The sequence below is a fragment of the Odontesthes bonariensis genome, chromosome 2 (genome assembly GCF_027942865.1).
Source record: "Odontesthes bonariensis isolate fOdoBon6 chromosome 2, fOdoBon6.hap1, whole genome shotgun sequence".
NCBI lineage: Eukaryota > Metazoa > Chordata > Actinopteri > Atheriniformes > Atherinopsidae > Odontesthes > Odontesthes bonariensis.
Window position 1 is genome coordinate 45,352,999 of NC_134507.1, and position 24,729 is coordinate 45,377,727.

Here is a 24,729-nt window from a genome sequence, read left to right on the forward strand (position 1 = left end):
CTGGTCTTAAAAGTGGAAAGGGTGTCTGCTTCCTGAAGCCAAACTAACAGCTGGTTCCACAGAGAGGGGCCTGATAACTGAAGGCTCTGCCTCCCAAACTGGCAGCTGGTTCCTCAGAGAGGGGCCTGATAACTGAAGGCTCTGCCTCCCAAACTGGCAGCTGGTTCCTCAGAGAGGGGCCTGATAACTGAAGGCTCTGCCTCCCATTCTACTTTTAGAAACTCTGGGAACCTCAAGTAAACCTGCAGTTTGGGAACGAAGTGCTCTGTTAGGAAAATATCTTACAATGAGATCTTTAAGATATGATGGAGCTCGGTCATTAAGAGCTTTATATGTAAGGAGAAGAATCTTAAATTCTATTCTGAATTTAACAGGGAGCCAATGAAGAGAAGCTAAAACTGGAGAAATATGATCTCTCCTGTTAGTTCTCATCAGAACTCTGGCTGCAGCATTTTGGATCAGCTGAAGGCTTTTCAGAGAATATGTGGGACAGCCCAATAATAAAGAATTACAGTAGTCCAATCCTGAAGTAACAAATGCATGGAGCAGTTTTTCTGCATCACTCTGAGACAAGATGTTCCTGATTTTAACAATATTACGAAGGTGAAAGAAGGCAGTCCTAGAAACCTGTTTTATATGCGAGTCAAATGATAAGTTCTGGTCAAAAATAACTCCAAGGTTCCTCACTGTAGAACTAGAAGCCAAGGAAATACCATCTAGAGTAACTATATAGCTAGACAATTTCTCCCTGAAGCGCTCAGGTCCAAAGATAACGACTTCAGTTTTGTCTGAATTTAGAAGCAGACAGTTCTGAGTCATCCAGGTCTTTATGTCTTTAAGACATGCTTGTAGTCTGACCAACCTATTGGGTTCATCTGGTTTTATAGATAAGTACAGCTGGGTAGCATCAGCATAGCAATGGACACTTTCGTGTCCTTGTTCTCTCAATTACTCACTGAAAATGCTGCAGTAAAGTCAGCTGCTACTGTTAACAGTTAACATGTTAGCTTCCAAATATCAACCCAAACACAATTTGCCGGTTTGTTGAGCAAACTTTCACCCACAACTACGGTACCAGTCAGCAAATAGCAGTTTCAAAGAAAGTTGATGCTGAGTGAAAGCTGGGGCTTAAAACCACGTTTTACTTATAATCTGTGAACTGAGTGTTGATCTTTAGACATAAAAATGATCAAGTTAAAGTCACTGAGCTGTTTGTTAGGCTGTTAAACCATTTATAGAGCTCTGTCGGCCCCTGGTGGAGAACAGAGGTAACAGTAGGATTCAACCATGTAATAAACAATGAGCCGTATATTATGTCTATGGTGCACACCGGTGGGTGGCGGTAATGCAACAAAAGAGAAGAAGAAGAAGAAGAAGAAGAAGAGACCCCACCATAATCACTGTTGTCTCTTCTTCACTGCTCTTGTGTAGGTAATGTTCACTGTGAAATGGCAACTCCCGGTGGTTCAATGCTGTCCATGTTTGTGAAGTTGGTGTCTGCTCACCGTGCCGTGGCCCGGACTCTTTCTGCTGGATGTAAGAGAAAGGGGAAGCTAGCTGCTGGGAACCAGTGCAGAGCACTCAGCGTCACGCAGCAGGTGGCAGCAGGTCGGTATGGGGCTCGTGGGTTTTAACTGGCACAAATGGTACTTTTCTTCATGGTGTGGCACGGCTCGGCACGGCTCGGTACTTTACTTAGTTTTGATGATTTTCCTATTGGAAGTAGTGTTCAGTCGTGGCAACAGGAAACCGTCCAGGGAAAAACTTCCTGTTGCTGTCATAAGAGGCTCACCTGGTTCCTCTGCTTTCAGGGTCCGGTCAGTAGTCTGTTTTGCATAGAAAGGTTCCTGACTGAATACAACTTCCTGGAATTATCTAAACTCTGAATTCGTTAGCATTTGATACACCAGAGCTAATACCGTCCCACAATTCCTTGCGGGCTGACTTTGTGTGCCGATCAGAACTGCTAGCGAGGTAAATTGCCACAGCAAAGCTCACCTCTGAGCATCGCTTTGTTTTCGGTACACCCAGGAGCAGCTGTAGCAGCTCGGAGAGGTAGGATGGGGTGAGACCATTGAGGGATTTAAAAGTGAATAAAATAACTTTAAAACTGATCCTAAAATGTATGGGCAGCCAGTGAAATGAGGCTAAACTGGGGGAAATATGCTGTATGTACGTGTGCCAGTTAAAAGACGTGCAGCAGCATTTTGCACCATCTGAAGACGGGCGATGGAGGACCCACTGACCCCCACATTAAGTGCGTTACACTAATCCAGACTGGTGCTTTGAAAGAACAGGTTTCATTTTGGCAAGCTGCCTCAAGTGGAAGAAACTTGATTTAACAACTGAATTTATCTGACGGTTGAGCTTGAGATCAGTATCCACTTTTACCCCAAGGTTAGTGACAGTTGGCTTAAAGCTGCAGTCGGCAGGTTTTCAAAATTCCGAGTCTAAAGGCTGATTCATACTCGGCGCAAACGCGCAACTGTTCTGGCTCGAGAACCATTAATGACGTCATCGAAAGCGCCAGCCCCTTCACAGTTCCTTCAGCTCATAAGCGCAGTTTGCGCCGAGTATGCGTCACATTTGCAGTTCTCTCCAGACCAGCGGGCGTCACTGTTGAGGAAACAAGCTGAAAAGCATACGAAGAAAGCATACACAATGCCACCTGTGGTGTCCCGTCAGCAGAGGCTGGCACATCTGATGCGGAATGAATTTACTCTGGGTGTAGAACTGTATATGTATCTCAGAGCTAAGCGGCTGCGGCAAAAACAGAAGAGAAGGTGGAATGTTCGTCCTTTGCAACAAGACGAACTTTGTCAAACGTTGTCCTTTGGGACAACGTTGTCCCAGTGTAACTTCATAGACGTGTTGTACAGATCTTTGTAGAGGCGCACCCTCTCGGTCACCGCGGTCTCTGCAGTGTTCATTTTTTCTTTTTCTTGGTCAGCTGTTTCCGGTGGAGCGCGCGCGAAGTCAGAAAAAAAGTTGTGTGCGCGCCCTTGTGACGCGCGAGGATTTTCTAGCTTGCTAAGGGGGGTGTGGCGGAATTTTGGGACACGTGACCGTTTGCGCCATTTGCGACCAGCTAGTATGAGCGAGGTTGCGCCGAGTATGAATCAGCCTTAAAGTCGGAAAATTCGAACTGATACAACTTTCAGGTCCCTCCCCCAACCTCTACCAAGCTCCGAATCGCCCCCCAAACCCCTCCCCCTCTGTGGACGGGGTTGTGCACGTGAGTTCACACCAGTGTGAGCGCACACAAGCTGGGGCAGACTCACGCTCAGCAGCGTGTGCACAAGCTGTGATTGACAGGTAGGATTCCTCCACCCTAACGTGATTGGTTAAAAACAGCCGGGAGCGCTCGGTTTTTGTAAGCATGATTACAGGCTTCAGAGGGAGCTACAGATTTCGTTATTTTTCCTAAACAGCCTATTTAATATTCTACATCCAGAATCCCATGACAGTTCAAGCTAATATGACTAAAAAAAAGTTGCCGACCGCAGCTTTAATGAACTGGGCCAAGGAGCCCAGATCTACAAGGGGAGCCCCAGTAGTAGACACCTGAGTAGTGGTTTCATAGAATAAGCGTCTTTCTTTTTGAGGGGGACATAAATCTGGCTGTCATCCGTGTAAAAGTGGAAGGAGATACCATGCTTTCTAATTTTCCACCGCCGAGCTAGCCCTACTCTACTCGGTTCGATATAGCGCGACACTACACTACACGACACAGCACCAGTACCATTTCCATTTCCACACAAACCGTGACCTGGAAGTGGGCGGAGTCGGCCCGTTCACCACTAACGTGACGTCGGTTTCAGGTGACTACAAAGTGTCACGCCGCGGTTAGTCAAAAGCAGGCACGGCGTTATGGGTGGGCCTGATGGGCCTAGGCCCGCCCACCCAAAACTTTTCTTCCAAAAAATAATTTTTTTTTAATGTTGTGAATAATTATTAAAAATCGACAAATAATGTAATGATTTGTGCGAAAATAGTCTAAATGTTTTTTTGTTTTGTTTTTTTTTAATATTAAAAAGCTGGTCAGAAGACAGTTAGGCTAAGTTTGGGATCGTAGCTTGTTGGTTGGCTGTAATCCTAGGCTAGCTCCAAGTGTGAGAATAATTTCCATTTTAGAACAATATCGTAGCAGTCATTGTTTAGATACCTTAAACGTACACGGACTGTATCGGAGTCATCACTGCAACCAGGAGATGAGGGAGAGCTGAGATCCACAACACCTGCGAGCACATCTTCCTCTGTGCCACCCCAGGATGCTAATGTGGCTAGTGCGACCAGCGCTGGTGCTAGTGCCTCTGCTCCTCCTGCCTCCTCGCGAGTGGATGATGATAGCACTGTGGATCTGTCTTCTGTGGATGAGCCAGCAACTCAACCAGTGCTTAAGTATCCGGTCACAGTGATAGGTGACAAGAGCCGCTTTCGGACAGACCGTTCTAAGAAAGTAGTTATCAGAACTACCCTCCTCGAATTTCGTTCTGATAACTATCCTTCCCCAGCGGAACTGTTTCAGTCTGCATTCGCACATGAGTCGGGACCTGATAGGGACTGATGCGCCGCGCGCAGCCGCCTGCTTCAGTGACGTGTTAGCCGTTAGCCGTTTAGCGCTACATTCAAACACAAAACAAAACGGTAAAAGTAAGGAGAGTAGAAAAAACACCACCAAGAAGCTAATATGGAGAGCGGGGAGGCCACTGTGTTTATGGTCTGCATGATGGTGATATTAATCATGGACAATCACATCAGGCGTCTAATATCGAGGCTGGAAAAGCTCACAGAGAGAGTCAGGAGACGATACTTTTTTATTTCATGAAGGAAGAAAGGAGAGCAGCGCTGCAGACAAATGAGACCAGTGTAAGTTTAACTTATTAAACACCCGCCGGTTGTGTCCGTGTATGAGTAAACATTTCAGCCGTGATAGCATGACAAGGGGCGTAGCTACCGACCACCACACACCTCCGTTAGATTAGTTCTATAAGAACTATGAAAAGACCCGACCTCGGAGAAGGAGCTAAATAGTTATAGGAACTAAGGGAGAAAGCCCTGAGTTCCTGTATGTCCGAACACGGGAGAAAACGGCCCCGCGGATTAAAAGGTTATTAGAACTGCCAAAGGTTCCTACAGTCCGAAAGCGGCTAAAGCAAGGAGTTTCTCCACAAACTGGTATAGCAGATACAATTTTCTCGAGTACAGCATTAGGAAGGATGCAGTCTTCTGTAAGATGTGCCGGCACTTTGGTGAGCGGGGCAGGGAGGAGAAGTTTAGCCAGACTGGATACCGTGACTGGAAGCACCTCAATCACGCTTGTTTCAAGCACCAAAATAGCAAATCGCATAAGTTTGCACTGGATAAGTTGAACAATTACAGGCTATCAATGTCTGAGCGTGGCTCTGTCATCCATCAACTCAACAACACAGATGGCAGACAGGGTGAAATCATAGCAAGGAATCGCCAGCACATCAAAGTCATCCTGGACGTTCTCATCACTTGTGCCAAACAAGAAGTACCCCTGCGTGGCAACCGGGAGAATGATGAGGTAAAGAACGCAGGTAATTTCCTTGAATTTTATAGACTTGTCTGCAGACATGACAAAGCAATTCAAGAGCGACTAGATGCGATCCCTAGCAATGCAAAGATGCTCAGTCACGAAATCCAGAATGACCTGTTGGATGCTTCGTGCACTCTCCTCTTGCGACGGATTAAACGTGAACTGCATGAGGGATCTTTCTATGCTATTTTAGCAGACGAGTGTAAGGATGTATCTAAAAAGCAGCTGGTGGCCGTTTGCTTACGGTATGTACACATGGGGACTGTGCGAGAACGCGCTGTTGGCCTGGTAGCCACAGACAACATGACTGCTGATGCGATAGCACAGAAAATATTGGAAGTTGTCGCACCTTTTGAACTAGATCCTAGCCTTTGCGTTGGTTTTGGGTTTGATGGTGCATCGGTAATGTCTGGGCAAAAGGGGGGTGTCCAAGCCATCCTTAGGGGCACGTTTCAAAACGCCGTCTACGTGCACTGTCACTCCCATAGGTTAAACCTCGTCCTGTCATCTGTGGCCCGGACATCGCTGGATGCCTCAACCTTTTTCGACTCTCTCAACACCTTGTACACCTTCATGTGCGGCAGCGAACGTCATGCCCGCTTCCTCAACGCGCAAAGAGAGATGCGGCCCGATCAGAGGTCACTGGAATTGCAGCGAGGGTGTGACACTAGGATTCAAGATCTGCTGCAGTGACAAAAGTTTTCATTTTGTATGATGTTATCGTGGAGGTTCTGGCACAGTACGCAGAAGAGGGGGGGCAGAGTGAGATTGAGGCACAGTCACTCCTTCAGCAGATCAGAACAAAAAAGTTCATATTCCTCCTTGTATTTTTCAAACAGTTGTTCAGTAAATCAGACTTCACGTCTAAAAGCCTCCAGTCTATCTCCACATCAGTGACAGACACGGTTGATTTGATCGAGAACCTCAAACAAGAACTGACAGACATTCGCTCCGGTGACTGTGCGTTCTTACAGATGCTGGAAACAACAAATAAGATGATGGAGGATCATGGTGTCGAGAATTGGGATGTACCCAGTTTGCCGTCCCGCTCAAGAAAGCTCCCAGGCCGATTTGAGGGAAGTTTTGTCACATGCACGTTGGGGAAATCTACAAGGGTGAGGAGTGACAGTGACCTGCGCAACATTTCCAACGCGCTAATAGACTGCCAACTTAATGAACTGAACACTCGATTCCACAGTGACACTTATGGCCTCATGGCATCTGCGGCAATCTTGAGGTCTCCTGGCCTTGATACAAATGACACCACCTTGGCCACTATAGCGAACTCTCTCAATGATGCTGCGAAGCGCTTCCACATAACGATATCAGAGTCGGAGCTCGCAGTGTTTGTGCAACTCATAGAGAGGAAGAAAAAAAGGGGAGAACTTAGGGCTGTCGCGATAACCGCAAAATGCAATCACTGCGGTGCTGAGAGGACCTCCGCGGTGCGTGTCCAGGCCACCGCCACCACCGCACGCCCGCTTGCACGCGCAGAACAACTCGAGAAACTAAAAGAGTTTTTCCGCAAGGCAGGAGAAACACATTAACACAGCGAGGTGCCCCGTTTCTCTCGTCATCTTTGCATATAGGCACCGCACACGCACACACGTCTGCATGCTACTCGTTGTGGTCTCATTCTCCCTCAGGAGCTGATATTACAAGAATATGCCTACTCAGTGTCGTAACAATAGAAGTTAAAATAAAATGCAGTGGCCTACCTTTATCTCGGCTTTACTCCTCTGCCTAGTCCGGACACTTTATGGCTTTGAATCTTCCCTTATTATCCATGTTTAACGTTGTAAATGCGACCGTCTAATATCAACAAAAAACTAGCTTCCACAGAACCACAGCTTGGTGTGCACATTTGCTGTTGGGAAATACCTGATCATTTCAACAAAACTGTGTAGGTGAAACGTATTCTCAGAGTAGTTTGTGAATTGTCTGTTCGCGGAAACAGTTAAAGTTCAGATTGGGTTGGTTGGTCGGCGGCAGTCTGTTTAAAAAAAACTGTATCCCGGACACGTGAGCTCAACAGCTGCACTGATCTGCTTCGTTTTTCTCCGTCATTACTAAACGAAACGTGCGCAGGTCTGCAACAATGTTGATATTTGCCATGTGGCACTGGCAACAGAACTGGGGCATGCGCTGCTTGATCTCCGCTATGTTGGTCTGTGAGCGAGTAAATGACAGGCAAAGCAAAGTGAAATGTCAGAATCGCTGGGAAAAAAAGACGGATTATGCGCTCGATTTTCATCTAACATTGCATGTCGTGAAAAGTAGCCTAATGAACAAAAATACGATATCACCGCATACCACGCTGTTGAGCGGCTATGAGTCACCGCGGTGGGAATTCCCTCACCGCAACAGCCCTAGGAGAACTTCTCAAAAGTCTTCTTGAAGTGATGGACATATGTAATGAGGACGTTTTTCCGAATATTCATGCTTTCTTAAAAGCTCTGATAACACTACCAATGACATCCTGTACAGTTGAACGCGTCTTTTCCAGTGTCAACCGGATTAAAACGCCAAATAGGAGCACCATGCTTACTTCTCGCCTTATGTCCCTCTGTCTGTTGACATTTGAGAGAGAGCTTACGGTAACTCTCGACTTCGATGAAATCATTGACATTTTCAAGAGCAAGCCCCGTCGACTGCTCCTGTAATTTCGGAGCCTAATTGAATGAATGGATAAGCCTATTCTGCGCTGTCTTCTTCCCATGACTATTTTCACGTTTGGCAATATTCTAATCTTGCCTGTTGGTGCAAAAACATGATTGTCATTTGAAGAGATCTTTTCCAAAACGCTATAAAGCCATTTTTGAAAACATAAAAAAAGTCATTTTATTTAGTTGTGTATTTCCGGTAATATCAATCTAAAAATATATATATTTATGAAAATGCAAGGTGGATATAGCGTTTTGGAAAAGAGCTTTTCATTTTGTCTACCCAGTTCGTTTTTAGCCTGATAAGTTAGCCATAGTGGCTTCTGAAATGCTTCTTGTTTTTGCAATGCAGCAAAGCAAACTTTTATAATGTTGTGCTTGATCCAATATGCGTTTTTGGCTGTTATCTTCCGATGAGCGTGAATTAGCGGTCGCTATTGTTGGCCTAGTTATTATTTCGTAGTAGCCTATAGATACATTTTAATGTATCTTCTCTCTGTAAGCCAAAATCAGAAATGAATGTTGTATAAAATCTTCTTTTGTTCTTTTGGAGCATGTTGCGACAGATGACGTTGGCCAAGTTCTCTGTGCCCGATGGTTTGAACTGTCGGGCAGTGTTGATATATAAGCCTTTTGTTAATTTAAAAGAATTAAACACAGTTGTGAAATATTCAGCCTCATGTTATACGAGCAGAACTTAAATATGTTTTAGGGAAATATTCCTGACCATTTTTACTATAGGCCTCAGGTCTGAGATGCGCTAAAGCCATGTTAGGTGTGTAATGGAGATTCCAAAGCGCTCTTTTTGCTCAGAACCAAGGAGAGCGATCGCGGATCCGCACCGACACTTTTCACAATGCATCAAAATATTTAAAGAGCAAGCTATTAAAATATCTCTTATTATCTATCAAAGATAATATGACAATATATTTGCCAGTCATTTTTTATTAGGTTAAACAGTGATTTGATTTTTTATTATTATTATTTAAGGCCCACCCACAATTGGTCTGGCCCATCTAAAACTGAAATCCTGGCGCCGTGCCTGGTCAAAAATAAACACAACGATGGAGTGTAATGTGTATTGCAGTTGACAATTCATATTGTTTAGTTAAACCAAGCTCTTTATTAAAAAAGACAGTACAAAAGTAAACAGCAGGAGTTGTCTACACAGGCGTCGACGCCAGTGTTGGTGCCGGTGGAATGCAGATAGCAGCTGTTGCCTCAGCTGCAGATTGCGATGCCAGTGTCGGTTCTGAAGCCTGCGGGATTGGAGGATCTTCGCTGACCTCAGCAACCGAACACTCATCGGTTGCACAAACCGAGTCTTGAGGGAAAAAAAAAAAAAGTGTGAACATATGAAACGCATACACGTAACCGCATAGGTGACACACTGTGCTAGCCTTCCAAAACAGCGTTGTTTGCTAGCTCACTCAGAAGAACTTACATGAGACATCTGTGTAACGTTTTACACAAGTTAAAGACTGAACATGTATTTGTTACGATATAAAACATGCATTTGTTAAGATATAAGCGTTGCACCAAGGGGATAAGAACAACACTTACCATTTTCCATCGCCTCCAACAAAGACGTCGCCAAATCCACGCCGTTCGCCGGGCGGTGACCGTAAATGCCGTCCATTTGGTCGAACCACTTCCATGATTTTCTGTTTGACCCACTCCGGCTGTTGTGGTCCTTTACCTCCCGGTAATCGCTCTTCAGCTTGTCTCGGCACTGCTGAGAATTCCGGTGATAGCCATGGCTAGCCATCAGCTTGGCTGGAACACCTTCTCATTTCGTGTCGCTCCGTCCAGTTCCTTCTGTATGCGGTCCTCAGCCACCACACACAGAAAGGTCTGCACCTCGCTCATCGTCCATGGGTTGGCTTTCCTTCTCTGGTCTTCCATCTTCGCAATTCTGTTTATTCTCTGTTGCTCTCGCAGGTGTGTTTTCATACATGGCGGGTGATTATTTAAAGCTCCCCGAGCTTCGTCGCGTGTATGACGTAATTTCACCTGACCAATCAGTGGACAGCACTGATCACATGACGTTTTAGTATCCGCTAGTACCGACTAGACCCACCTCTGACGCAGGTACTAGCCGGTGCTAAAAATCGTAACTGGTCCCACCTTCAACCCGCGGTGGAAAATCTCCCAATCAGGGTAGAGTCGTACCGTGTAGAGCCGTACCGGTACAAAAATGTTCGGTGGAAAAAGGGCATAAGTATGGAACTAAGTGGTAGCAGGTAAAAAGAGAAGAGAAGAGGGCCTAAAACTGAGCCCTGGGGGACCCCACATGAGAGATGAGCAGAGGAGGACACAGAGTCACCAATGCTGACACACAACGTTCGATCAGCCAAGTATGACCTGAACCACTCCAGTGCTACGCCCCTGATGCCCACCAGCTGTTTCAAACGGGAAACTAAAAGTTCATGGTCCACTGCGTCTAATGCAGCAGTTAAATCTAAAAGCACCAGAATAACACAGTCACCGGAGTCAGTAGCTAAAAAGATATCATTGAAAACTCTTAAAAGAGCTGATTCACGTTACTTTTCACACGTCCTGCAAATTGAGACGTTGTCCCGCATTGTTACTGACAGTCAGACTCCAGTTTTGTAACGTGTGTGTTTTCTAATCTGGCATTTATCCTATGGCTGTGTGGAGGAAGCAGTGAGGGCTGTCATCAGGGGGCGGGGTGGGCTGTGTGATCATGTCAACCCAACGGGAACGCGGACGTCGGGCGGCAGCGGGAGGGTTAAGGATGCGACAGCGGGAGGATTAAGGATGCGACAGCGTCGGGCGGCAGGGGGAGGGTTAAGGATGCGACAGCGTCGGGCGGCAGTGCGAGGGTTAAGGATGCTACAGCGTCGGGCGGCAGCGCGAGGGTTAAGGATGCGACAGCGGGAGGATTAAGGATGCGACAGCGTCGGGCGGAAGGGGGAGGGTTAAGGATGCGACAGCGTCGGGCGGCAGTGCGAGGGTTAAGGATGCTACAGCGTCGGGCGGCAGCGCGAGGGTTAAGGATGCTACAGCGTCGGGCGGCAGCGCGAGGGTTAAGGATGCGACAGCGTCGGGCGGCAGCGCGAGGGTTAAGGATGCGACAGCGTCGGGCAACAGCGCGAGGGTTAAGGATGCTACAGCGTCGGGCGGCAGCGGGAGGGTTAAGGATGCGACAGCGTCGGGCGGCAGCGGGAGGGTTAAGGATGCGACAGCGGGAGGATTAAGGATGCGACGGCGTTGGGCAGCAGCGGGAGGGTTAAGGATGCGACAGTGGGAGGATTAAGGATGCGACGGCGTTGGGCAGCAGCGGGAGGGTTAAGGATGCGACGGCGTTGGGCAGCAGCGGGAGGGTTAAGGATGCGACGGCGTCGGGCGGCAGCGGGAGGGTTAAGGATGCGACAGCGTTGGGCGGCAGCGCGAGGGTTAAGGATGCGACAGCGTCGGGTGGCAGCGCAAGGGTTAAGGATGCGACAGCGTCGGGCGGCAGCGCGAGGGTTAAGGATGCGACAGCGTCGGGCGGCAGCGCGAGGGTTAAGGATGCGACAGCGTCGGGCAACAGCGCGAGGGTTAAGGATGCGATAGCGTCGGGCGGCAGCGGGAGGGTTAAGGATGCGACAGCGGGAGGATTAAGGATGCGACAGCGTCGGGCGGCAGCGCGAGGGTTAAGGATGCGACGGCGTCGGGTGGCAGCGCGAGGGTTAAGGATGCGACGGCGTCGGGCGGCAGCGCGAGGGTTAAGGATGCGACGGCGTCGGGCGGCAGCGCGAGGGTTAAGGATGCGACAGCGCGAGGGTTAAGGATGCGACAGCGTCGGGCGGCAGCGCGAGGGTTAAGGATGCGACAGCGGGATGGTTAAGGATGCGACAGCGTCGGGCGGCAGCGCGAGGGTTAAGGATGCTACAGCGTCGGGCGGCAGCGCGAGGGTTAAGGATGCTACAGCGTCGGGCGGCAGCGGGAGGGTTAAGGAATGCGACAGCTTCGGGCGGCAGCGGGAGGGTTAAGGATGCTACAGCGGATTCTTCTACTATGAAGCCGTGCTGTTGGAATAGATGCGGATGTGGCTTAACTTGGTCCTGCTGAAAAAGAAACTTCTAAAACCTGTATATACCTTTCACCTTTGCTGGAGCCTTTCCAGATGTGCAGGTTTCCACTTCCAGAGGCTGAAGAGCTGTTGTGCTAGAAATGTATCCTTGATGCAATGAATTGTGTATTATTTAGACAGAGAAAGTCAGTGAGTCAGTGAAAGTAAAAGAAAGAAGCAAATGACTTCTACCTTTTTCAAATGGTGCATCTGAACTTTCTCATGGAAGAAGTTGGGCATCTTTATCATACTCACTGTTGAAAAGTAAAAGCCAGCTGAAACTTGTCAGCCTGCTAACCCACTGCTGTGTCTGTCCTTCTGTCCTTCTGAACACCCTGTAGCCTGTTTACTTAAGAGGAGCCAGCAGTGACAGGAACTCTTGTCTCACTATGTTGTCTTCCTTCCAAGGAAAGTTGGTGCGGAATGAAGTCGACAGGAAAACTGTGGTGAGCCTCCACGATTTTTCATTGTGTTCATTCTTCACAGTATGTAGTAAATACTTACTTTCATAGCTGGCAGCTGCTTTTAGTCCTTGCTTTGGGATCTCACATCCATTATTACCTTCTTTATGGTGATTAAATAGAATTCATTATACTTCACAGTGTATAATAGAAATTCTAAAATGAGATCATAGGATTGTCCATTTTCTTTCCATAGAAAGGCCTGTTGTATCGCTCTTACTGTCCCTGTTTTCAGATCTGCGTCGAAGGGAATATTGCCAGTGGGAAGACGACGTGTCTGGAGTATTTCAGCAAATCAACTAATATAGAGGTACCTAAAGCAGTTGTTACACAGCAAATTTGACATTCTTGTGTTTGCACTCCCACAGTGATGTAGACTGCTCAAAAAAATAAAGGGAACACTAAAATAACACTTCCTAGATCTCAATGAATGAAATATTGCAGTTGAAAATCGTTATTCATTACATTCAGAGGCCCTTTAGCCAGACTCTTAGAGGCCCTCTCTCTCACTCACACACACACACACACACACACACACACTCACAGCTGATCAACCATGGAGCTGCCACCACACATTCATACTTGTACGTGCACCAACAAAACAGACCACTTAGTTTACTCGTGCACAAGTGTGGGCCTAGTAGTTGTTGGAAACTCCTGCACTTGCACAGGATTCCCATTGAATGGCCACAGCTTGTTATAGGAAAATATCTACAACTGTGAATAAATTCATCACGAGACTCACCACATGATGGTGTATTGTATCAGAACAGTCTACACTCAAACATACAGAAACACTTCAAAGTATAGCAACAAATGTTTTCCAAAACAATGCAGTTACATAAACAGCACTTTGGAGGCAGGAGCCTTATGCAACGACCTTTTACCTGGCTGCAGTCCAGGTCTCTGACAAGTTCAGACTCTATTGACTCTAAAGGGAACACCATCGTTTAGGTGTTCCCTTTACCTTTTTGAGCAGTGTACTTTATTTGGCACTGATGCTGGCTTGAACTTTGACATGGCTTCCATTTGACATGACAGATTTGAAGTGTTGGACTAGTGTTAGAAAATTTTAGCATATTCCGAGTTCTTCCATCCTCTGCCTGACTACTTTGAGGCCTCCCCGTCTTTGAAAATAAGACTTTAAAATAGCAGAAAGAGTCACATTTTAAAGACAAAGACCAAACCTAATTGCTGAGTATTAATAATGATGCAATTTGAGTTTGTTGTCTCCAGTGTTACTGTTAATTAAGCCCAAAAATAAGAATTGTTTATGTAGACATTCCTGTCTTCTCTCCTTTTTCCCAGGTCATCACAGAACCAGTCTCTAAATGGAGGAATGTCCGCGGACACAACCCTCTGGTAATATACACAGCTGTGTTGTTATTACCTTATCATTGCACAGACCTGATATCAGACTGAAATTAAGATGAGATCTAACATTATGATAATGAGTAAGTAACTTCTAAAATAAAAGCTTCCCTTAAAAGCTGTACAAAGATATGTAAAAATACTCCACTCAATTCTATTTTTTTTTAAACACTTTTTGACTCCATTTAAAAGTTAGAAATTCTTTATGACACTCAGTGGGGTCACATGGCACTGAAAGGATCGAATTATTGGCTAAATTACAATAAGACTGAGTTGCTCCTTGTCTGAGCGAGGGTAATTCTCCTTGGATATAAGGCGGTGAATGAATGGGATCAGAGGCACAAAGCGTGTCATACCCCGGTATGATAGGTGGCGCTGTACCCATTCCAGCTGTTGCTAATAGAGCCACTTCCTGTTGACCTCTTCACCACCAACAACAACAACAAACTCAGGCATTGGAGAAAGATGGAGAACGCAGAGCAAGATGAAGCTACGTCCCTCTACATTTGGTCTGTGATGAGCTGCTTGTTGCACAAACTCGATGCCCAACGGAGCATTCTCCATCGCGTTGTTTCTTTCTTTCTGACGGCGACAACAACAGGAATATCGTCTCCTTTGACTTCCGGGTCACGACCCCGGGAAAACATCTGGAGCATGCGCAGAACGCAAAGTCTGATTCACCACGTGCTTCAGCGTCTACAAGCAGGTTTAGAGTGACTTTCAACCCAGTTATCTCGGGGTCTGAATCCGATCCAGTTTCTTGTCAGATTAAGGTGTCTACATGAATTTAATAACTCAGTCTGATTGTAATTTAGCCAATAATCCGATCTTTTCAGTGCCATGTGACCCCACTGAGTGACACCTCCTCCCTTACGGCATAATTCTAAATCTATGAATAGGCAAATATATTCTATTTAAGACCTTTAACAGCACGATGCAATGTGTGTTTTCTATCACTGACAGTTCGTTTTTCAGAATTTATAGTCTGCAGCTCTGGTCAGACTATAAAGTGAAATAATAAAGTATATGATTTACTCAGATAATCTAAGCATGACTTTTTTTTAAAAGGATTAGTGTGTCTTTCCTTTGGGACTGTTGTGGAGAAAAGAGTAGTCGGACTCACCTTTGCAGCCTCTTATGGGGAATTTATTAACAAGAACAGCATAGAAACATATTACATTATTCAGTATTTCCCGCAGCGCATTATAGTCAAGGCGGCCGCCTTAGCAAACTCGCACTGCCGCCTTGCCAACGTTCCCAAAAAAAAAAAAAAAAATTTTTTTTTTTTTTTTTTTTTTTTTTTAAACCGAAGTAATAATGCTTTGCCAGGCTCAGACATTAAAAGACAGCATTGATAACATTGAATTGCGACACCTACTGGTTGTTAATGTAAATAGTTAATAATTTAAATAAAAAAGTGTTACAGCTCTTAAACAGCTTCGTTATTGCTCTAACAGCCCCCGTCCCATTCCAAGTACCCCCCCCCCCCACCCGGCCAACGACTCACCACCTTGACTAAGCAATTTCAATTCAATTCAATTCATTTTTATTTATATAGCGCAAAATACAACAAATGTCATCTCAAGGCACTTAGATAATAAAGTCCAATTAAAGCCAATTGGAATTCAATTCATTGTAATCATAATTATTCATAAAATAATCCAATTTGTTCATATAGAGCCAATTCAAAAACAGTTTCCTAGCTAAGGAAACCAACAGATTGCACTGAAAACTTTTTGTTTTTCGGTCCAATCTCCCGGCCTGAGCGTGCCTGAGGCGACTGTGGAGAGAAACGACTCCCTTTTAACAGGAAGAAACCTCTGGCAGAACCAGACTCAGGAAGGGTGGCCATCCGCCTCCACCAGCTGGGGTTTGAGAAGACAGAAAGGGGGGGGGGGCACTGTAACACCATTCAAAGGATATCTGTTGGAACAGGGAAACACGAGTTAATGACCACAATAATATCACACATACATAAAGAGAGTAAAGTGAGGAAAGGTGTGACAGATGAGGCCCCCCAGCAGTCTAGGCCTATAGCAGCTTAACTATGGGATGTTTCAGGATCACCTGAGCCATCCCTAACTATAAGCTTTATCAGAAAGGAAAGTTTTAAGCCTGGTCTTAAAAGTGGAAAGGGTGTCTGCTTCCCGGACATTTACTGGCAGCTTATTCCACAAGAGACGGGCCTGATAACTGAAGGCTCTGCCTCCCAAACTGGCAGCTGGTTCTACAGAGAGGGGCCTGATAACTGAAGGCTCTGCCTCCCATTCTACTTTTAGAAACTCTGGGAACCTCAAGTAAACCTGCAGTTTGGGAACAAAGTGCTCTGTTAGGAAAATATCTTACAATGAGATCTTTAAGATATGATGGAGCTCGGTCATTAAGAGCTTTATATGTAAGGAGAAGAATCTTAAATTCTATTCTGAATTTAACAGGGAGCCAATGAAGAGAAGCTAAAACTGGAGAAATATGATCTCTGCTGTTAGTTCTCATCAGAACTCTGGCTGCAGCATTTTGGATCAGCTGGAGGCTTTTCAGAGAATATGTGGGACAGCCCAATAATAAAGAATTACAGTAGTCCAATCTTGAAGTAACAAATGCATGAATTAGTTTTTCTGCATCACTCTGAGACAAGATGTTCCTGATTTTAACAATACAGTGAACCCTCGTTTTTCACGGGGGTTACGTTCCAAAAAGAACCCGTGATAGGCAAAATCCGTGAAGTAGTAACCTTTATTTTTTTTTTACAATTATTATACAATGAAATACTCCATAATACATTGAAACCAAAGAACAAAACCTTTTTACAGGCCCAAGCATTTGTTTAACAAACAAAAGTACTGTATAAACGTTTTTTTTTTACAAATAACTACTGTACTGTAAAATAATCATTTTAATCATCAATACGAACTGAAGGCTTCAAATTGCGGAGATCAGCACTGCCCCACCGCGACCCGAGTCATTGGATTAGAACGGGAAAAAATGAAAAATTATTATGAAAAAAATACAAAGTACAGTAGGACAAATAGTGACTCGCGTGTATTTCACTGCTCTACTGACTGAGCCGCTGCTGCATCCTGACTCCGCTCTGTAGCGTTTTTTTCTTCCAAAGCCCGCGGTGCAGGTGTGTTTTTTCGAGAGAAGAACATCGTTATCGGTAGTTGTTGTCGCTCTTTTTTTTTTCTTCTGGGCAAAAAGATTTTTATATACCGACATGCCACCATCGATTATGTTTGAGAACTGTAATGAACGTGTACGTGTACATATTAAACCGCAACGTTATTGACACACAGGTAGAGAAGAAGCGGAGAGACTGTTCAGCCAATCAGAATGCAGAACACAATGCACGATGCAAATCTGTGAAGCAGCGAGACCGTGAAAGGTGAACCGCGTTATAGCGAGGGTTCACTGTATTACGAAGATGAAAGAAGGCAGTCCTAGAAACCTGTTTTATATGCGAGTCAAATGATAAGTTCTGGTCAAAAATAACTCCAAGGTTCCTCACTGTAGAACTAGAAGCCAAGGAAATACCATCTAGAGTAACTATATAGCTAGACAATTTCTCCCTGAAACGCTCAGGTCCAAAGATAACGACTTCAGTTTTGTCTGAATTTAGAAGCAGACAGTTCTGAGTCATCCAGGTCTTTATGTCTTTAAGACATGCTTGTAGTCTGACCAACCTATTGGGTTCATCTGGTTTCATAGATAAGTACAACTGAGTATCATCAGCATAGCAATGGAAATTTATGCCATGCTGTCTAATAATGTTACCTAATGGAAGCATGTATAAAGTGAAAAGAATCGGTCCAAGCACAGAACCCTGAGGAACTCCATGACTTACTCTGGTGTGTGAGGAAGATTCTTCATTTACAAGAACAAACTGAAATCTATCAGATAAATATGACTTAAACCAGCCTAATGCAGTTCCTTTCATCCCAATAACATGTTCAAGTCTGTGTAATAAGATACTGTGATCGACCGTATCAAATGCAGCACTGAGATCCAACAGGACAAGCACAGACACAAGTCCGCTATCAGAGGCTAAGAGGAGATCATTGGTAACTTTCAGCAGTGCAGTTTCTGTGCTATGATGCACTCTGAATCCTGACTGAAACTCTTCAAACAGATTATTTCTGTGTAAGTGATCACAAAGCTGAGCTGCAACTATTTTTTCAAGAACTTTAGACATAAAAGGGAGATTGGATATAGGTCTATAATGAGCCAACACTTCTGAATCAAGAGTAGGTTTTTTAAGTAAAGGTTTAATTACAGCAACCTTAAAAGTCTGAGGTACATATCCTGTCAACAAAGACAGATTGATCAAATCCAATATGGATGTGTCAATTAATGGGAAAACCTCCTTGAACAGTCTGGTTGGGATTGGGTCTAAAACACAAGTTGATGGTTTAGAAGAGACTATTGCTGTTGTTAGCTCAGAGAGATCAATTGGGCAGAAGCCGTCTAAATACAAATCAGGTTCTAAAGATACTTCTAAAGCTGCTGTACTTGATGATACATCACTGATAATAGTGGGAAGGACTCCATCAATCTTCTCTCTGATAGAAACAATTTTATTAATAAAGAAGCTCATGAAATCATCACTGCTGAGAGTTAAAGGAATAACTGGCTCAGCAGAGCTCGGACTCTTAGTCAGACTGGCTACAGCGCTGAAGAGAAACCTGGGATTATTCTTATTCTCATCTATCAATGATGAATAATAAGCAGTTCTAGCTTTACGAAGGGCTTTTTTATACGTTATTAAACTATCTTTCCAGACGAACTGAGACTCTTCTAAATTAGAGGAACGCCACTGTCTCTCCAGCTTTCTTGCAGTCTGCTTTAAAGCACGCAGCTGTGAATTATACCAAGGAGCCAGCCTCTTCTGACTTCCACATTGGAAACGGAAAGGGCGAAGCTGATGACATGTCCTTCTACAAATCCCGTAGTTTTAAAATGGCGGAGCGACATGGAGACATTCATTGTCCGTGAAATATTACACATTATAGCTTTAAAGAAGAACCATGTTGAAAAATACAACGAATGCATGAAAAGCAAAGTTTCACAAATGCCCCGTCCCCATGCCACTGCCCAGATGCAGACAACCATAAATGCCACCCTGCACCGTGCAACACTATATGCGCCAACATCACAAAGAAATAACAAAAGAAATCGCAATTTATTTAGCCAAAGCCATGGCTCCAATAAACACCGTTGATAATGTGGCATTCAAACAAATGATCAAAACGTGATCATTTCGTGATTTTTAAATTACATTCTGCACTGAAAATTGTTGTTTTTTTTGGAAAGAAGTGCAATAAAATTCCGTTCTTTATCGTTGTTCCATAATCTTGATTAATAATCGTGATTATGATTTTTTTCCATAATCGTGCAGCCCTAATACATGGCCTAAACCCAATCTCTGTCCGGCACCACTGTGTCTGAGACTGCTGCAACATCTTCTGGAATCACCGTAAACAGAGAATGTGGTGCTAGCAGTGGCAAGGCCCTGCTCCCTCCCACAGGACATCCAAAAATGCCTTCAGAAGGTATCCTGACCAGATGCTCTAACCACCTCTACTGGTTCCTTTTGACGCAGATGAGCAGCAACTCTACTCTGATACAGTGTAGCTCCTTATTACCACATTTCTAACGGTGAGCCCAAACACCCTCAGAGGAAACTCATTTCTGCCACTTGTTTTTGTGATCTATATTTTTTCTGTCACTACCCACAGCTTACAGGTGAGGGTTTGAACATACACTATATTGCCAAAAGTATTCACTCACCCATCCAAAGAATTAATTCAGCTCTTCCAATCACTTCCATGGCCACAGGTGTATAAAGTCCAGCCCCTCAGCATGCAGACTGCTTCTACAAACATCTGTGAAAGAATGTTTCGCTCTCAGCAGCTCAGTGAACTCCAGCATGGTACCCTGATAGGATGCCACCTGTGCAACAAGTCCAGTAGTGAAACTTCCTCTCTGCTATATATCCCACAGTCAGCTGTCAGTGGTGTTATAACACAGTGGAAGAGATTGGGAACGACAGCAGCTCAGCCAGGAAGTGGTGGGCCAGGTAAAATGACAGAGCGGGTCAGAGGATGCTGAGGCTCATAGTGCTCAGAGGTCGCCAACTTTCTGCAGAGTCAGTCGCTGCAGACGTCCAAACAGAATCCTGGCATGAATTTACCCTGGCAGGCTGAGAGGTGTGGTCCCCCTGAAATTGGAACCCACTCTCTGGGGAATATTCCAATCACAGGGTTGGTCTGCAAATCCAGAGCATGTGTCCCTGACCTCCACAAAGTGTTGCCCAGCCATTTTCTCTCAACCTTTTACATGAGCTGGGGCTCTTTCCAAAGTAATGTTCCATGTCCTTATTGGCAGTTTGGCCTGCCAGCGATTGAAATGCCAAGACTTGTGCCTCAGGTTGTTACCCACTGGTAAGGTGGTTGGAGCTCTCTAAGCTATCCTTATCCCTGCAGGCTCTGATGTACCAGGACCCTCAGCGATGGGGCATCACGCTACAGACCTATGTTCAGCTCACCATGCTGGAGAACCACCTGTCAGCCATTGTAAGTGAACTACATATCAACACATTTGTGGTACTGTAAACCAACAGCCATCCAGTGTGGTTACTGAATACTGTGTAAACATTGCAAGTTAACATAGAGAATAACAGCAGCTGTATGTACTCACAGTGTGCTCCTGTTGGGATGATGGAGAGGTCAATCTTCAGTGCCAAATACATCTTTGTGGAGAATCTCTTTAGAAGGTACCAGTACCTGTGCTTTAACAGACTTTTGCACCAGGATCAGGCCAAGTCTATATTTGGTACATCTTGAAAGCTTGGCTATCCTCAGTGAGGATTCGTGCATTCACTATTCTCACTAACAAAGAGTAATTATGTGGGGTATTTTACACATTTTATATTGCAATACTGATATTTATTACAATGTATAGTATTTTTTTCAAACTTCAGTAGGGACCATATACCTGAAAAGCTACTTCACAACATTCATGCAACTTTGTGTTTGGTCCAGCATATTGCAGTCCTGCTGGCCCACAATGACCTAATATAGTCAGTGAAGGTTTGTAAATATAGTTATTGTAATACTGTCACTATATCTGATGATTTCTGCATTCTGATTATTTCCTGTTGCCACCCCTTGCCCCTCCCCCAGTGGGAAAATGCCAGAGGTGGACTATGCTGTTCTGAGCGAGTGGTTTGATTGGATCACCACAAACATATCCATTCCAGTTGACCTGATTGGTAAGAGCATCCAAGGCAGAAAAACATTTGCTGAAGGTTATGATGAAGACAAAGACTATGAAAAATAGTCATGTTCCTGTCAGCTAACTCTGGTTAGGTTTTCCAGTGTTATACTGTAGGTGCTGTGCTCTGTTCCAAACCCATACATGCCTATGTGGTCCATCACATGAACAGATCTGAGCCTGGAGATTGGATATAGGTCTATAATTAGCTAACATCTCATCTGAGGCTCTAACAGTTTTCTCATGTGTTCTGACTTTTCTGTTGCTCCAGTTTACCTGCAGACCTCTCCTCAGACCTGCCAGGAAAGGTTAAAGCAGAGATGCAGGGAGGAGGAGAAAGTCATCCCATTGGTGAGGACGTAACAAAACACAGCAAGCTTGTCAGTCAGACTAATAAATGGCTTTTAGAGAGCTGGGGAATTGCCATCATGTGTCCTCAGTTCTCTCTCTCTCTCTCTCTCTCTGTGTGTGTGTGTGTGTGTGTGTGTGTGTGTGTGTGTGTGTGTGTGTGTGTGTGTGTGTGTGTGTGTGTGTGTGTGTGTGTGTGTGTGTGTGTGTGTGTGTGTGTGTGTGTGTTCACCAGGAGTATCTGGAGTCCATTCATCAGCTGTATGAGGACTGGCTCATTAAGCGTTCCTCCTCTCCTCTTCCTGCTCCTGTTTTGGTGAGTGATGTGCAGGCAGCTCTGTGCTTTGCTTTGAGCAAATACCATCAAAATACAACAATCCCTTTCATGCAAGGAGGGAGGTCAGGATTCCAACTCCAGTCACCCACATGAAGGGCAGCAATCTTACCAATACACTATCCAGTTGCCTGTAATATATGTGGTACACAAACCATGCTCTGATAAATAAAAACAAAATCACGTCTGAGAGTGATGACTGTAAGGGGATAAAGACTGGGGCTGTCCACTCTGTCTCTCTGTTGGCAGGTGATGGTATTGCAGGTGTCACTCAGTGGGGTTACATGGCACTGTAAAAATCGGATTAAGGGCTAAATTACAATAAGACTGAGTTATTAAGTTCATGTATACACCTTAAAGGGATAGTTCGCCTCTTTTGACATGAAGCTGTATGACATCCCATATTAGCAATATCCTTTATTGCTAATATCACTGTGTGCTGCCGACAGCCGCGCCTGTTATGGTGTTTACTGCTCAGGCTAGGCACACCACACCATCATGCCTCCGAGCAGCAAACACCGTAACAGGCGCGGCTGTCGGCAGGCGGCAGCAGGCAGTGATACGAAGGGAGAGAAAATAGGGCCAAGAGATTGTGAGGTCTGACTTTTTCCTCGAGAACGATTTTGTGATGCAAATGTATTACTCTGTTGAACGCATATTGTTTTGAGAAGCAAAACGCTTTATTTTTGTGGCCCCAGCCAACTAGCCGGACTACCTTCATCAACGCCAAAACGAGGCTGGAACTCTGCTCACAGGACGCAGCAGGGGGTAAGAAGATGTTCATAATATGATGTTGCTGAAATGGGATGTCATACAGCTTCATGTCAAAAGAGGCGAACTATCCCTTTAATCTGAAGAAACTGGATCGGATGGGATTCAGACCCCGAGATAACTGGGTTGAAAGTCACTCTAAACCTGCTTGTAGACGCTGAAGCACGTGGTGAATCAGACTTTGCGTTCTGCGCATGCTCCAGATGTTTTCCCGGGGTCGTGACCCGGAAGTCAAAGGAGACGATGTTACTGTTGTTGTCGCCGTCAGAAAGAAAGAAACAACGCGATGGAGAATGCTCCGTTGGGCATCGAGTTTGTGCAACAAGCAGCTCATCACAGACCAAATGTAGAGGGACGTAGCTTCATCTGGCTCTGCGTTCTCCATCTTTCTCCAATGCCTGAGTTTGTTGTTGTTGTTGGTGGTGAAGAGGTCAACAGGAAGTGGCTCTATTAGCAACAGGTGGAATGGGTACAGCGCCACCTATCATACCGGGATATGACACGCTTTGTGCCTCTGATCCCATTCATTCACCGCCTTATATCCAAGGAGAATTACCCTCGCTCAGACAAGGAGCAGAACCCAACTATAGCTATAATCACATTAATCTCATCATGTAGAGCCACTGACTGTCACCAAATACATTTTTACTCAATATTTAGTCTTCTACAGAATTTGCTGTTCTGTAGTTCTGCTCTGTTTCTTTCTTTCTTTTTTTAAAGAAAGATTTTAAGGCAAAATGTGTTTCCAGGTGATTCCGGCAGACCATGACCTGGAGAGCATGCTGCAACAGTATGAGGAGCTCCGGGAAAAGATCCTCACAGCTAGCTGCCTGTCATCTACAACTGAAAACACATCCCGAGATGAAGACGGGAGATCATAAAGAGATGTTTACTTTTACTTAAGCTTGCCACAACGCACTACAGTTCAATGTTTAAAGGGAATTTGTCATTTTTGAGTAATCTTCCCACATGGGACAGTTTTGTACCAATCCATAATACGTAAAAGCATCAGAATCAACTTCCGAACAGGTGAAACATTCCACCGACTGTCAGCTTCACCTCAGACATGGTAGTTTTTTAAATCAAAGACTTTTTGACGGGAGTTTCATTCTACACTGTCTGCTGTTATTGTACCGGTTTAGTCTTTGTTTAACTGCCCCGTGTGTCACCACCTCACATTCTACACTTTTAATGTTTTCATACCTTTATGTTGAATCTTAATGAGTCAGAACAGTGTGACTTCACAGTGACACGAGGGTTTGATTGGTAATCAATTTAACCTGACTGGTGTGGGCATCTTTTCTATCTACAGCTGATGATGAGAAATTCATTAGATAATTAACTAGAAGTCAGAAATTGGAAATACTCTATACAAGTACCCCAGCAGTAATGTCAGTTACATTCCACCCGTGATCTGGCTGTGCCCTGTCTTCTCCGAGCCATAAAATAATCATTATGGAAGAAGGGCAAGCTGAAGTCAAAGAAAAGGTTCAGTGAAGCAACGTTGGCAGACGAGCTTGTTCAGAGGAACAAAAGAAAACGGGATGTTAAGTGTTTCCGCACCAACTGTATGCATGAGTGGTTGAACACCACTGCAGACAGCTACAGGCAAGAGCACCGTCTCTGCCCCAACACAAGAAGTCATACAGATGGTGCAGATGTGATAAACCCAGGGTTAAACACATTCTATTCTGATTCCACCTCTTCATCAATAAAGTTATTAAAGAATAATTGTGGAGCTTTCACTCACTAGTAGTTGTCCTATACTTCTGTGGAAGACTGAAACAGGTTTGCAGCATTGGTTTCTGAAGGTCCCACCACAGCATCTCAGTCAGGCTGAGGTCTGGACTCTGACTGGACCATTGCAACAC

General features: G+C 44.9%; 1 protein-coding gene across 10 annotated transcripts; it reads left to right on the forward strand.

Annotated features, from left to right (window-relative positions):
* The first annotated feature begins 1,349 nt into the window (after positions 1-1,349).
* Positions 1,350-24,589, forward strand: tk2 (thymidine kinase 2). Of its 10 annotated transcripts, none has more exons than XM_075482454.1 (11): positions 1,350-1,608; positions 5,433-5,564; positions 12,713-12,750; positions 13,001-13,075; positions 14,074-14,127; positions 20,616-20,705; positions 20,832-20,905; positions 21,315-21,403; positions 21,677-21,756; positions 21,989-22,069; positions 23,608-24,589. In XM_075482454.1, the coding sequence occupies exons 1-11, from the start codon at positions 1,449-1,451 to the stop codon at positions 23,737-23,739; spliced, it is 1,005 nt and encodes a 334-aa protein (XP_075338569.1). In that variant the 5' UTR covers positions 1,350-1,448; the 3' UTR covers positions 23,740-24,589. The 10 variants fall into 10 exon arrangements, with proteins under 10 accessions (XP_075338569.1, XP_075338560.1, XP_075338577.1 ...); XM_075482445.1 differs by having other exon boundaries at positions 5,433-5,551; positions 12,646-12,750; XM_075482525.1 differs by lacking the exon at positions 1,350-1,608 and adding an exon at positions 1,992-2,055 and having other exon boundaries at positions 5,433-5,551; positions 12,646-12,750.
* Positions 24,590-24,729: the final 140 nt, after the last annotated feature.

Coding starts and splice junctions, on each gene's coding strand:
- tk2 (XM_075482445.1), top strand. CDS start 1,449: ATGGCAACTCCCGGTGGTTCAATGCTGTCCATGTTTGTGAAGTTGGTG. Junction 13,076..14,073: donor GCAAATCAACTAATATAGAG/GTACCTAAAGCA, acceptor CCTTTTTCCCAG/GTCATCACAGAACCAGTCTC. Junction 14,128..20,615: donor TCCGCGGACACAACCCTCTG/GTAATATACACA, acceptor TTATCCCTGCAG/GCTCTGATGTACCAGGACCC.